The sequence below is a fragment of the Anser cygnoides genome, chromosome 18, assembly GCF_040182565.1.
Source record: "Anser cygnoides isolate HZ-2024a breed goose chromosome 18, Taihu_goose_T2T_genome, whole genome shotgun sequence".
Classification (NCBI taxonomy): Eukaryota; Metazoa; Chordata; class Aves; order Anseriformes; family Anatidae; genus Anser; species Anser cygnoides.
This window is the reverse complement of record NC_089890.1, coordinates 1602923-1615922: the sequence shown is the minus strand read 5'-3', so window position 1 is coordinate 1615922 and position 13000 is coordinate 1602923. Positions and strand designations below refer to the sequence as shown.

General features: G+C 54.3%; 1 protein-coding gene and 2 non-coding genes across 3 annotated transcripts; 2 read left to right on the top strand and 1 right to left on the bottom strand.

Moving 5' to 3' along the window:
- Nucleotides 1-43: 43 nt before the first annotated feature.
- TRNAS-UGA (transfer RNA serine (anticodon UGA)) lies at nt 44-125 on the top strand. The gene has a single exon. It is a non-coding gene; the product is annotated as a tRNA-Ser (tRNA).
- A 515-nt stretch (nt 126-640) lies between these two features.
- TRNAE-CUC (transfer RNA glutamic acid (anticodon CUC)) lies at nt 641-712 on the bottom strand. The gene has a single exon. It is a non-coding gene; the product is annotated as a tRNA-Glu (tRNA).
- Nucleotides 713-4741: 4029 nt separating this feature from the next.
- Nucleotides 4742-6957, top strand: LOC106041040 (C-C motif chemokine 5-like). The gene is made up of 3 exons (XM_013189265.3): nt 4742-5065; nt 5542-5653; nt 6293-6957. The coding sequence occupies exons 1-3, from the start codon at nt 4993-4995 to the stop codon at nt 6378-6380; spliced, it is 273 nt and encodes a 90-aa protein (XP_013044719.2). The 5' UTR covers nt 4742-4992; the 3' UTR covers nt 6381-6957.
- Nucleotides 6958-13000: the final 6043 nt, after the last annotated feature.

Below are 13000 nucleotides of genomic sequence, written 5' to 3'. Positions count from 1 at the left end.
GCCCCTCCTGACATCCTCCTGTGGAGACTCCACCATGCAAGCTGCTGTGATGGCCGAGCGGTGAAGGCGTTGGACTTGAAATCCAATGGGGTTTCCCCGCGCAGGTTCAAATCCTGCTCACAGCGGGAGCTTTTACTGACAGCCCCTGTCCTCTTGTCCACAGGAGGGACAGATGGATGTGACCCCACCTGCTACTGACACCAGTCTCCTACTGGCCCCCTTCCCTTTAGGATGACCAAGACTGTGTTCAGGGGAGCAGCCCTGCACCTACATCTCATTATCACAGGAAGAAACCCACACAGCTGCAGCATCACTGTGTCTGCTACAGCTGCAGCATCCTGCTTTGCATTGCCCTGCTCCCTGCAGCCACATCACCCTGCTCCCTCCCTGCAGCCACATCACCCTGCTCCCTGCAGCCACATTTCCCTGCTCCCTGCAGCCACAGGACAGGCTCTGGCTGCCCTCCACGCAGGACAGCTTTCTGCTGGAGGTGCTGCCTTGTGGCAGTGAGGGACAGTCAGTTGCTGCTGACGCCAAAAGTTACCCAAGGACTGACCCCACATCGTTCCAAACCCCAAGATTTGCTCCAGGGTACTGCAGCCATCCAGGAAAAGGCTGAAACCTGCAGTGGGGGAACCCCTTCCCTGGCTGGGAATCGAACCCAGGCCGTGGCAGTGAGAGTGCCAAATCCTGACCACTAGACTACCAGGGATGAGATGAGGGTAATGATGATAGACTCCGTGATGGCGACCAACCAAGCTCTGAAGGGATATGGACACATGGACCCCACAGCCAAAGGGGAAGACTGGTTGGTATGGATGCCACAGCCTTTCTGTGGGACTTTGCAGGGACACCTGCTGCTTTCTGAGAGCTGTGGCATTGGGCAGACCCTCTGTGCAAGAGGACCCCATCTCTGCCAGGTCTGGGAAGCAGAACTCAGCTATGCTGAGGCTATGATCACCAAGGAAGGCAGGTTTGGGAAAGACAATGATGTCCAATTGCTCAAGAAAACAATTAGCAGTACCCTAGGAGTTCACCAAGGAGGTTCAGCCCTGCTGCTGATGGAGCAGGGACCCCATTTGTGCTGCTGTGCATGGCCAGGCTAAGGTGACACAAATCACAGGTGATCCAGCATCATGGACACAGCAACCCCAGCTCATGGAACTCAGCCAGGGTGCCCCTGAAGTTGGGTGAAGCAGAACAGCATAGGCACAGGCTGATGATTACTAGCAGAGCTTTCCCCTGCTCAAGGGAAACAGGGCTCTGAGCCCTTATGCTGGTAGAGGGGCTGTGTCTGGGGTCCCCATTCCTACTGGGTGCACAGTAAAATCTGCATCTTATTTTCCCAGGGGCCATCTTTTGAGACTTTGGCTGGAGCTGCAAAGAGAAGGTGACCCTAGTTTCCAGAGACAGTCCTTCTAAAGGAGCAGAGCCTTTTGCCTTCATTTACCCCACAGAAGGAAGATGGGTAAACACTTGCCCACTTGCTCTGGGAACTGTGCTGCAGGAGGGGACGGGTGAGGGACACAGGCAGCACTGCATGGGCATCATGCAGCAGTGGCACTTGTCATCCACCCACCCTTGCCCCTTAGCATTTTTTTATTTTGCAACTGTATTTTTTCTTAAGTGAAATGTCTTTTTTAGTCTTATTTTCTTAAGTGAAATTTATGGGGACAAAACCCCTGGAGCTTAAGTGAGGTAGGCTGAGACAAAAACAAAACCAGACTTCTCCCCCCGTGCCTGCACGCATCCCCTAAAAAAAAAGAGACTTTCTGTTGAACGGAGCAGAGCAGAGCAGAGGGGCTTGGAGTGGGCCCCCATTCCTCAGGTGGTTGCTACCAGCGTGGGCAGCACCAGGTCAGGCTGCAGGGAGAAGAGCCCCACACTTGCACCCGGGGCACTGCAGGGCTTCCCAGCAGACGGGTGAATGGTGACTGCGATGCAGAGGAATGAAAAGGCTCCAGGAACATTTCCCACAAAAGACAGCAGAGGGCTCGTGCACCTTGGACACTTGTGCATGGTTGAGAGATGTAAATGCTCTGCAGGACAAGGGAGCTCTCTCTGCTCCTTCACCAGCCTATGCTACACCTGTGTCTTTAGCTGAATGCACAACCGAATGTGCCATCACAGCCTCTTCTTTATTCCTTCCTTCCTCCATTTTCTCCCACGTCCCCCAGGCACCATTCAGCACAGTTCCCATTTCTGTCAGTGTCGACCAGGGTCCCTTGATGGGGACTTGCTGACACAGAGTGCCCTGGGGAGGCTCCTTCAGGGCTCTCCCTGCCCCATGCAGCTCCCTAAAATGGCCACGCAGCTCCCCTCTCCATCCAAACCCTGGCACGGTCCGCATGGACCCCCTGCAGCCCTTCCTTGACATGGTCTGGGGTTACAGAGGGACATCCAGGGACAGCTCCCCTGTCCCTATGGTGCCCTGGCCTCTCCCCAGTCATGCTGTGCCCTCTGGATGATGACTGCTGCTCGCTGCCTTTGCCTGAGGAGCTGTGATGCAGGAAGCAGGAAAGGACAAAGGGAGGCAGTGGATAACACTGGAGGACTGACTGGTGAAGTGCAGAGTAGGATGAAGAGCAGAGAAGAGTGTCACCTTCCCTCAAGAGCAAGGACGGAGCCAAGACAAAAGACCAGGGCCTCACATCTTTGCAATGCTGCAGCATCTCAGCCATGTCTCCACCACAAAGACCTGCACAGGGCCAAAGCCCCAGTGTGAGGGATGAGGCTGGGCTGCGCAGTGGACTCCAGAGACACCTAACATTATTGCACCCCTTGTGCTCGTAAGGGCAGTGGGGAGAGGGGAGTTGTGCTGGGCTGAGGTGCAGATGCCCTGCATCGTCAGAAAGATATGCAGATTTCATGGTTTTGGTTGCCTCTACAAGCTCCAACAGAGCATGTGCTCTGGCAGTCTTGTGGTTGGGGCAGCGTCAGTATCTCTCTGCGGTTTCTTAGATCTCTATCTGGGACCGTCAGATGTTTTGTCATAGACATCAACCAGTCTGCTGGCAGCAGCAGGCTCACTTGCATGACACATACTGGGCACAGTCTCTGGCTGTGATGGCAGAGGACTGGGAGATGGGTGATTGCCACCCCCTGAACGCAACAAGGAAGCAATGCAGTCCAGAAGCTGCACCTTGTCAGCAGTGTGCGGGGCTGTGTGTGCTGTGCAGCTGGGGGGGGATGAAAATACTTATTTTCTAAAAGCACTACTCCTTTGAAGGACAAGTCCCAGCCCCAGGGGCAGCCTTGGGGCAGCAGGCACAGGTCAGGACCCAGTACAAAATGCAGCCACCATTGCAGCGAGGAGATGGAGCTGAGGTGCATGGCCTTGCTTTGTACGCCATTGTGGATCTAGGGTATGAGGGTATGTCATGCAATAAGTGCATAAATTAGCCAGAACAATTGGCTAATTGCAATACTCAAATACATTCAGCAGAGGAATAGCAATAAAAAAATCCCTCTTCCCAGCTCAAAGAGTAGGACATCCCTTGGCAAATTCCAGTTAAGGTTTTGTCTCCGACAAAGCCCAAGTGTCTGTTAGCAGCACATCTGAGCATTTATGACAACCCCATGGTGCCAGTCACAGCAGCTCCACTATCTCTGTCACTGGGTTCAGCTCCAGACCCTTCACATTAGTTTGAGGCAGGAGTCCTTGGGGTCCCCAGGGCACTTCACCTGCCTGGCATCCCCCCTCTCGCCCACAGGGAGAGCTTCTGCCTGCTCAGCTGGGAGGGAGGTTTGGGGAAGCCTTAGGATCTTGCTGTCCTGTAGCACAGAGCCCTCCTGCAGCACCTCTCATTCTCCCGGTTTTTGGGGACATTGTGGTGAAGGGGACACCATGTCATGGGAACAGAACAGCAACTCCTGTTGCAGTCCACTGCGCTGCAGAGGCCACGGGACAGCAAGGAAACCCCAGGGAGAGGAGCTCGTGGTGCCTCGTGAGCAGCACTTGTCTCTGGGAGCCAGGCATGAAATTCACGGAGAAACCACAGGCTGTGAGCTGGCAAATGTGGTGCCAGCTGAAGAGAAGAGGGAGGTGGAGAAAGGGGAAATGCTCCCTGCGGCAACCCAGGGAGCCCATTGCGAGGCCCATGACTGTGAGTGTGCACATGGGGGTGGGGCTCTGCCTTGGCATGAGATCAGGTCCCAGGCAGGGGAGCCTCCTGCTCTGCCTTCTTCATCCCACCTTCCCTCAAGCCCAGGTTGGCGCTTGTGTTTGCCCCACGTGTCTGGGAGAAGTCACTGTTTGTAGAGCCAAACCTTCAAGGTGGACTTACCAAGCAAGCACCCCCTTTCTTGGCTGATGCTGCTGTGTACTGGGAGGTCCTGAGCTCCACACTGGGAGCACAGCTTTGAGGGTTTTGTGTCTCTCAAAGATTGCCCGGGGCTACAGCCTCCCCAGGGTGCCAGCCATCCTTGCTGCCTGCACAGGCAGTGGCGCTCGGAGCTTGCCCGCTGCCCACGCTGCCCCTCACGTGTGTCCCAGCCCACCGCAGGCCCCCCGACTGGACCTGGTCCCAAGCCATTCAAGGGGCTGAGCACCTTTGTGCTCAGGGCTTGGGTTCTTGAAAAGGACATTGGTCTGGCAACTTCCTGGCCCTGTGGGAGGCTGCTGAGATGAGCTTGTTGGGGTTTGCTGTCATCTTGGTGAATCTAAGTGTGAACCTGCTTCTCAAGAGCCGTTTCATATCCTGTCTTGGTCAGTATAGCCCTTGTGCGGGTGCTGGTTAGTTCAGACTTACCCCACCTTACACAAAGGCTATTTTAGTATTTCCTAAACCTGCTGCTTCCTCTTTTTTTCAGTATTTCTGAGGCAAAGGTGCCATGACATCAGCTCTGTTACGCTTTGGAAACTCCGAATACTTGCCTTGAAATCTGCTGCCACCCCTATAAAAACTAAGGAGCATCCAAACCATCTCGCACCAGACAAAGGAGAAACCTGATCTGGTCCTGCTTCTGCCTTGCAGCTCACCTCTGTCCATAATGAACATCATTGGCGCAGCCCTCTCCATCCTTCTGGTTGCTGGCCTCTTTTCTCAGGCCTTTTCTGGCCCAAGTGAGTACAACTCTCTGCTCTCCTGGGGTGGGATGTTGGCGGTCAGGATTTTTGCTCTGAAGGCAATAATTTTGAAGAAGAGATAGAAAAAGTTTCAAAGGTTAAAAACCTGTCTGAATAGCTTTTCATGCTTTCTTTGAATTGGTTTTCCTTTCCAGCATCCTTTTGACTTAGGGAGGTAATTATGAATTTTACATTGCAAGGCTTAAAGGCTTCAGGTTTCACAACTCTGCTTTTGTTAGCAGGCTTTAGGAGTGATAATAGAGTGACCGAGGGGATGTTCATCTTTGGTAGTGAGGAAGAGAGCCTTTAGCAAGACACTCTAGCAGTGACTTTCATTAAGCACAGTCATTTTTTGCTGACTTTATGGTTAATTTGGATAAGAAGAGGGCTCCACAGCTGAGTAAGGGAATGGTTGCCCATGCTATCATAGGCTTGAGGGGTAGACTCATGCTGTCCTTCCTGATCTCTTCCAGTTGGAGCTGACACAACCATCTGCTGCTTCAGCTATACCTCACAGAAGCTGCCCCGGAGTCATGTGAAGGATTATTTCTACACCAGCAGCAAATGCCCACAGCCAGCAGTTGTGTAAGTACTGGCTCCTGCTCTGAGCTCTTGGGGAAAGGCTCCACCAGCCTTTGGGCTCTGCTCCAAAGTTTCTTGCCATCCACTGGGACCAAGAGCATGGTGGTGTGAGGAACCATGTGTGGAGTCAGGGGGCAGCCACCACAGGCCCCACATGCTGTATGTGAGCACTCATCCTCAGCTGACAACTAGGGCCATCCTGATGCTGGGAACAAGGTGTGGGAAGGATATTCCTGCGTAGCCAGCAGGACCTCCCTGTGGCCATGAGCCCAAGGCATATAACGTGCCACTTGCAAGACTTGTACCTGATGTAGACTAGGGGTCTGAGGCCAGCAGATGCTTGCCCCAGAAATGCCAGATGCCCACACACTGCATCCAGGCTCACCTCCAGACTGGACAGGGACAGGAATGTCTGAGCATGGGGGCTTCTCCCAGGGGACCTGGAGCTCTCCTTGATGCCTGGGTTTAGCAGGCTCCCCTGGAGCTTGTGGTTTATGGGAGGGTAAATGATCCCCTTGGGAGCCAGCACTGATCACAGGACAGGTCAGTAGGTGTCCAGAAGGTGACCCAAGACCCTGGCTGCCACTTCGGCATGTCCCTTCTACCTCCAGGACTGTAACACCTCTCTGCATGGCTTGACAGGTTCGTCACCAGGAGGACTCGGCAGGTCTGTGCTAAACCTGATGCCAGGTGGGTGAAGGAATATGTGAACTTCCTGGAGCTGCACTGAGCACTGGGAGCTGAGAGGAACCTGCCAGGAGAGTCCTGCAAGACCATCCCGCAAAGTCATGGCATGGACCAGAAATCCTGCTTGTTCTGAGCACCGGGACCAACAGACACCTTGGGGCCCCTGAATTTCCTTTTGTCTTGCAAGGGCATTGTTTATCTTTTACAATTTAGCCACCCCTACTGGGCAGCTGTGATGCTGGGGACCTACCTCCTGGCCTTGCAGACATGGCCTGGCATAGCCTGCTGTGCGAGCTGTGACTAAACTCCATCCACTCCTTGTGCCTCTGCTGCTAGAATGGGAGGGGAATCTTATCTTAGGAGCTACTTGTGGGAAGTAGTCTGTCAAAACTAGGTATGAGTGCTGTCAGGTAAATGCAGTCTGACTTCCAAGCCAGCTGGCTGAACCCTGCAGTACAGTAGATGCTGTGAATGAGATGCAGTGAATGAGATCCTTCCTTAATGGAAGAAATGGTACACTGGATATTTATGGGATGCTGGTTGTGGAACCATGTTGTTCAGCCTTATTCTCAAAACGCTGTGTCTTGCTGGTACCAAAGAATAAAAATTTTTTTCTCTCATTCTCTTCACTATGTGTCATCTCTGTTTCCTCTCTTGCCCAGCCCCACAGGAAGGCAGAAAGAACTTGGTGCTGGGAGTGCTGGGGTGTGGAGGGACCTTTCTGCTACACAGTCCAGCACCTGCCTACCCCAGAGCTGGTACTTGGAAAGTACTTGTCTAGAAGGACTCCACCACAACCACCTTGGGAGAGACAGGAGACAGACCCTGATTTCCCACCTGGAAATGCCTCATCCTCCTTTTCCCTAAAAATCTTCCCTCCTGCATCGCCTCCCTAGTTTCCAGCACCCAGCACTGCCCAGGGCTGCGTCCTCCCAGCCCCTGCTCTGCCGTGAGCCAGCCCTTACCCCATCACATCAGTGACCAAGGCCAGGAGCTGGTGGAGCTGGTCCTGCAGGATCTGCTGCTCCGCTCTGGCCCTACCTTCTTAGTGTTTTACCACAGGCACCCATTATCTGCTGCAGATCTGTCTGCAGCTGGTCTGCAAAGAAAGCCTGAATTTGGTTTTTAAAAGCACACTGAGTAAAAACAAGAAAAACACTTTGTCAAGCTATGGTTTGCATTTAAAGCTCGCTGATGTCTTTGTGGGTGGAAAATGAAACTGCTGGGTCTGACCTCCTGCCACTGAAGCTCTGTGGAGGGGGGAGAGGACCTTCGCTATGTGCCCTGGGCTGCCTCCATCAGAGCTGCCTGGAGCAAAAAGAAGCTTTTGTAAGCCAACCTGACCTTGTGCAGGCAGTTTGTGCATGTCTATGTTCACGTCCCAGGCCATTGTTTATGAGGAAAAGAGCTCCTCTTCACTCACTGGGACTTATTTCTCAGTCCTCCCCTCATTGCCATAATTTTCCTCCGTAATTTGGAGCAAGCAAATCAGTGTGAGATACAGTTTCTGTTAAACACCCCGAGCCCACTGGTGCTACAGTGGTCTGCATGTGTTTGTGTGGTCTCCTGTCCTCCCCTTGCTCATCACCACCTTTCCACAGATCTCCCTGATTAATGGCCACCCTTTCCTATGGAGTTCTTTATTAGCTGCCTCAAAGTCTCCATTTCTGGCAGAACCTGAGCACAGAGCTCTAACCCACTGCTCCCAGGGCTCTCTGCAGACCAAAGCTGTGTTCCCTGCAGCCTGGGGCAGGAAACAGATGCAGAAGCCTCGCCGAGCCAAAGCAGACAGGGGACACTGTCATTGCCCAGAGAGAAGGCAGATGGTGGTGGTGGTGGAGATGGTCTCAGTGAAGAAGGGGCTGCCCTGCTCAGCACAAGGCCTTGCAGCCCTGCTGGGCTTTCGTCTACCTGGCTGAGCTGGCAGCATGTTCTTACAGTGAGAGCAGGCAACAGTGAGCCCCGAGACATCTGTGCGTGTGTCCATGTCAAAATATCACAACCCAAAATGATCCCGTCCTTGAATCCTGGCAGGTCTCCTGCCTGTGTGGTGCCCACATGCTGAGGGGTCCTGGGAGCCCCAGGGGACCCAGCTGTGGAGGGATTCCAGATCCTTGGTGATGGGATACAAGGTGACAGCCTCAGGCAGAACAGAGTGGCTCTCCCTGGGGATGGGGAAGAAAAGTGTAGGGGGTGGAGTTGGGTGCAGGGCACCCCATGGGACAGAAACCATCAAGGAGGCACAGATGAAAGAGGCAGAGAGCTGGGAGGCTGCAGATAGAGGACAGAAGCAGAGGAGGGAGAGGGAGGTTGCAGTAGAGGAAGGGATGCCAGCGCCCAGGTCTGGGATGGGAAGAGCCCTGTCTGGTCAGTGGGGTCCCCAGGCATAGGGGCAGGGTCCTCAGGGGTGCTGCCTCCAGCCCACCTTGGCAGCAACTTGTGGAGTGTGCAGAGACCTGGCAGCAGGAGATGGGGGACAATGAAATCCACATGGGTATCAGGTCTGGTGCTCACAGCAGGCTCGTGGCTGGGGCAATGCACATCCAGGGGTCTGCAGGGCTTGGGGGTCCTAAAGGATGTGAGGTTGTGGGTGGGAGGGGGAAGCCTATGAGTGAGTGAGGAGGGTTGTGGATGCCCAAGCTTAGTGAGGGACATGGCAACAGGCCTTATGAGCAGGCTTTGTTCCTTAATGTCAGCGTGAAACCATGAATGAGGCTGAAGGCTGCTAATTAGTGGAACACCCAAAACACTCCAGTACATCACAGCTTCCCTCCAGGTAGGTGAGGGATGCCCCAGCATAGCTCTCTGAGAGCATGAAGGCTCTGCAGGCTGGGCTGGTAGCTCAGTGGGAGAGCAGAGGTGCAAGTTTTTGTTTCACCCCAGCAAGGCAGCTCAGGTACAGTTGGCTATGGCAGGAGGAAAGGGGTACCCTGGGGCACAGCCTGCCCATGGGAGGAAACAGGGAGGGGATGCAAAACCAGCTGGGTACACCTGGGCATGAGAATAATCAAACGATGCACGCAATGCTTTGCTTTCAGACAGTGTCTCCTTGAATGCTTCACGGACAGCTTTTTCAGCACTGCTTTCTGTCTCTTACAGACAGGGACACTGAGGCACAAGCTTGCCATCTCCAGGGCAGGCCAGCTGAGGCAGGATGGCCAAGCAGCACTCCCTGTGGGGACACAGCTCCCTTTGCCCTGTCTGGCAAACACTGTGAGTGAGAGGGGACCATGGTGTTCATGACACTGAAACTACTTTGCAAGAGGAGGAAAAGAAGCTGGGGCTGAGATGCCATACTGACTCGTGTCCCCAAAAATTTCACAAATACGCTCACCCAGCAGTGGTGGGGCAGCTCAGGCCATTTTTTTTCCTGGTGGTGAAGATGTGGAGAGGACCAGGAAGCCTTTGTGCTGAGGAAGGGATGCAGCACTGCAGAGCTGCATAGTGATGCCGCATCAGGGCTGGGAACTGTCCTTTGTGTGACCGCTGACCACTGTGCAGGCAGCCAGCCAAGGGGAGGTGCTGAGAAACCAGAGAAGGTCCCATGTCAGACTCCTGGCTCTGCTTCCACTTGCTGCAGGCTTTGGCAGGCAGGGAGGAGGACCACAGACTGCAGGCCTGAGTGGCTGCTGCAGACAGAGTAGTTGGTGTCTGCTGGGGCAGGCATCCTGTGGGCATTGATCTCTGCACACCAAACACCTCACCCGGGGGCTCCTCCTCAGTCAGGCTGGGATGGTTTTGTGGTGGTTTACGTAGCTGAACTCCACCACAACCTCTCTTTCACTTCCCCTCCTCAAAGGAAAAAGGGGAGAAAATATGATTGAAAGGGCGCCGCAGTTGAGATAAGGACAGGGAGATCACTCAACAGTTATTGTCATGGGCAAAACTGACTCAGCATAGGAAGATTTATGCAATTTATGGCCTATCACTACTGGATTACAACAGTGAGAAACTAAAAACAAATTTAAAAAACCTTCCTCCCCAACCACCGTCTTCTCTGCCCTCCCCTGAGCGGCACAGGGAAACGGGGAATGGAGCCTGCAGTCAGTCCCTGACTCCTTCGCAGTCACTCTGTGCCCCTGCTCCACGCGGGGTCCCTCCCACAGGATGCCGTCCTTCCCAAACTGAGCCTGTGGGGGCTGCCCACAGGCAGCAGCTCTTCAAGAACTGCTCCCACACGGCTCTGCACCAAGGGGTCCATCCCCCAGGAGCAAACTGCTCCAGCACAGGTCCCCCACGGGTGGCAGCTCCCCCCAGGCCCCCTGCTCCTGCGTGGGCTCCTCTCCATGGCTGCAGCTCTGGCCTGGGGCCTGCTCCTGCAGGGGCTCTCCACAGGCCGCGGCCTCCTCCAGGCCACATCCACCTGCTCCACCGGGGGCTCCTCCACGGGCTGCAGCGTGGAGATCTGCTCCGTGTGGGACCCGTGGGCTGCAGGGGGACAGCCTGCTCCACCAGGGGCCTCTCCCCAGGCCGCAGGGGAACTTGTGCTGCGTGCCTGGAGCACCTCCTGCCCTCCTTCTTCACTGACCTTGGGGTCTGCAGGGCTGGTTCTCACTCATCTCTCTCCCAGTTGTTGTTGGATAGCAGTTTTTTGTTTTGTTTTGTTTTGTTTTCCCCCCTTTCTTAAATCTGCTCTCACAGAGGTGCAAACATCACTTACTGGCTCAACTCTGGCCATCAGCGGGTCCTTTTTGGAGCCAGCAGGAGCTGGCTGTGATCTGACATGGGGCAGCTTCTGGGCTCTTCTCACAGAGGCCAACTCTGCAGACCCCTGCTACCAAAACCTTGCCACATAAAACCAAGACAGATTTCCCAGAATAACATCCCATCTTCCCTCTACAGGGCTCATCCCTTCACCAGTACAGACAGGTCTTTCTCAGCCACCTCCCTGCAACTGGAAAATCTCTCTCCTTGCCAGTGCAGAGTGATGGCCAGTCCCAGATAACACACAACAAACCCAACTCTTGGTCCCAAGATAGAGAAAGATTTGTGGGGCCAAGTCAAAAGCTTCCTGAATGGGCCCAGGGCTGGTGAGTTACCCACACAAGAGCTGGCTGCTGGCACCAGCTGGTAGTGTAGGAAGACTCCTTCTCACGTTTCCTGGAAAGCTTCTGCCAAGCGAGCACGAAGCAGTGCACAGCTGTGACAGGGATGGCTGGAAGAGATTTGGAGTGTAGGACTGAGTCCCTACAAACAGAAGGAGACGCATCAGGGATGCTGACCCTGCCATCCCACACACATGGAGAGTGAGAGCACCTAACCCTAACCATTCCCACCCCACAGACCTTGGGACTTTCTCCCCACCGGGCAAGGATGGGCAGACAGGACACAGGCTTCCTGCACCATCAACGAAGATATGCTGAAGCCTGTAGTGGGAAGGGGCAGTAGTCCCAACAGCTTCAGCCCCCTCTGCCCCATCTGGCCATGTGGGCAGTCCCCTGTCAAGGAAAGCTCCAGCTGGACTTCCTGAAAGGCCCTGCCATTGCTTGCCTGTGACTGGACTCCCCAGGAACTTCTTGTGCTCTCCCAGAGTCCTCAGGCGTAATAAGGAAAATCAACCATGTACTACCAGCAGAGAACAAGTGCTCCTGCTGGGCCGTGTTCCAGGCCAAAGAGTCAGAGCATCCCATGCCTGTTCATCAGGCCTTACAGGTCACAATGATGAGACCTTCTTTCTCCAGGAGAACAAAAACAATCCAAAGACAGAAGTGGGTTCGCCTTGGGAGTGGAGGGCAGCAACAAGGAGAGCAACCAGAGAGACCCTCACATTCCCAGCCGGAGCGAAGCAGACATACAGATAATTTCTGTGCTCATCACTGATCCAACCAGTCCTTGCTTTCCACAGGGTGGTGCACCAGTGATGGGTGCTATAAAAAAGGGTTTAGGAGAAAGGCTTCCTGAGTGACGTGGAGCTGCCAGCACACAGCCAGCATCACATAGCTTAGAAAGACAAAATTCAAAGACACTGAGTTGTGAGGTCAGATCCAAAACAACAGCTAACAAAGAAGAGCTGCAGGGGGGGGCTGTGACAGGATATGCCTCTCTTAATACTTCAGCAAAGTTGCCCAGAAGTAACCACAACTCCACTCCTCATGGTGAGGACAGCTAAGAGAGGGAGGAGGCAAGAAGTGCCTCCTTACACTCTTTACCCCCTGAGGGCTGATGAAGGGGATAGCTGCGGAATCAGGTTAGGAAGAAGGGCCAGAGGGGGAGAATGCTGCCTGTGGGGTTGCTCACACCCTATCCCAGGGCTTCTCCCAGATTCACAGGCAGTAAGGGGAGAGCTAAATAGGGTTCAAGCTCCCCAAATGACCAGAGAGGACTAAGATACCAGGTGTAGCCTCCAGTAGTGCCCAAGGCTTGATGCTTTGCCCATGGGACTGCAAAGGTCTTCTGACATTCTGGGTGCCTTCTGGGCATTACTGAGCACAGGCAGGGAAGGAAAAGCCTGTGCAGGTTCAGCAGGCTCAATGTGCCAGTCTCCTTGGTTTCTGTCCACCTCAGTAAACACACAAAAAGCCTTGCAGCAAGCAAGAAAGAGCTGGGGAAAGTCTGGTGCTGTCCCTAGCCTCAGGAGAGGACCTTTGCAGGCAGCTGATGCATCGCCCAGCAGCCCTGCCCTGCCCTGCCCAGAGCTAGCGGCAGGCAAGAGGCTGGGGGCAG

Coding starts and splice junctions, on each gene's coding strand:
- LOC106041040 (XM_013189265.3), top strand. CDS start 4,993: ATGAACATCATTGGCGCAGCCCTCTCCATCCTTCTGGTTGCTGGCCTC. Junction 5,066..5,541: donor TCAGGCCTTTTCTGGCCCAA/GTGAGTACAACT, acceptor GATCTCTTCCAG/TTGGAGCTGACACAACCATC. Junction 5,654..6,292: donor TGCCCACAGCCAGCAGTTGT/GTAAGTACTGGC, acceptor ATGGCTTGACAG/GTTCGTCACCAGGAGGACTC.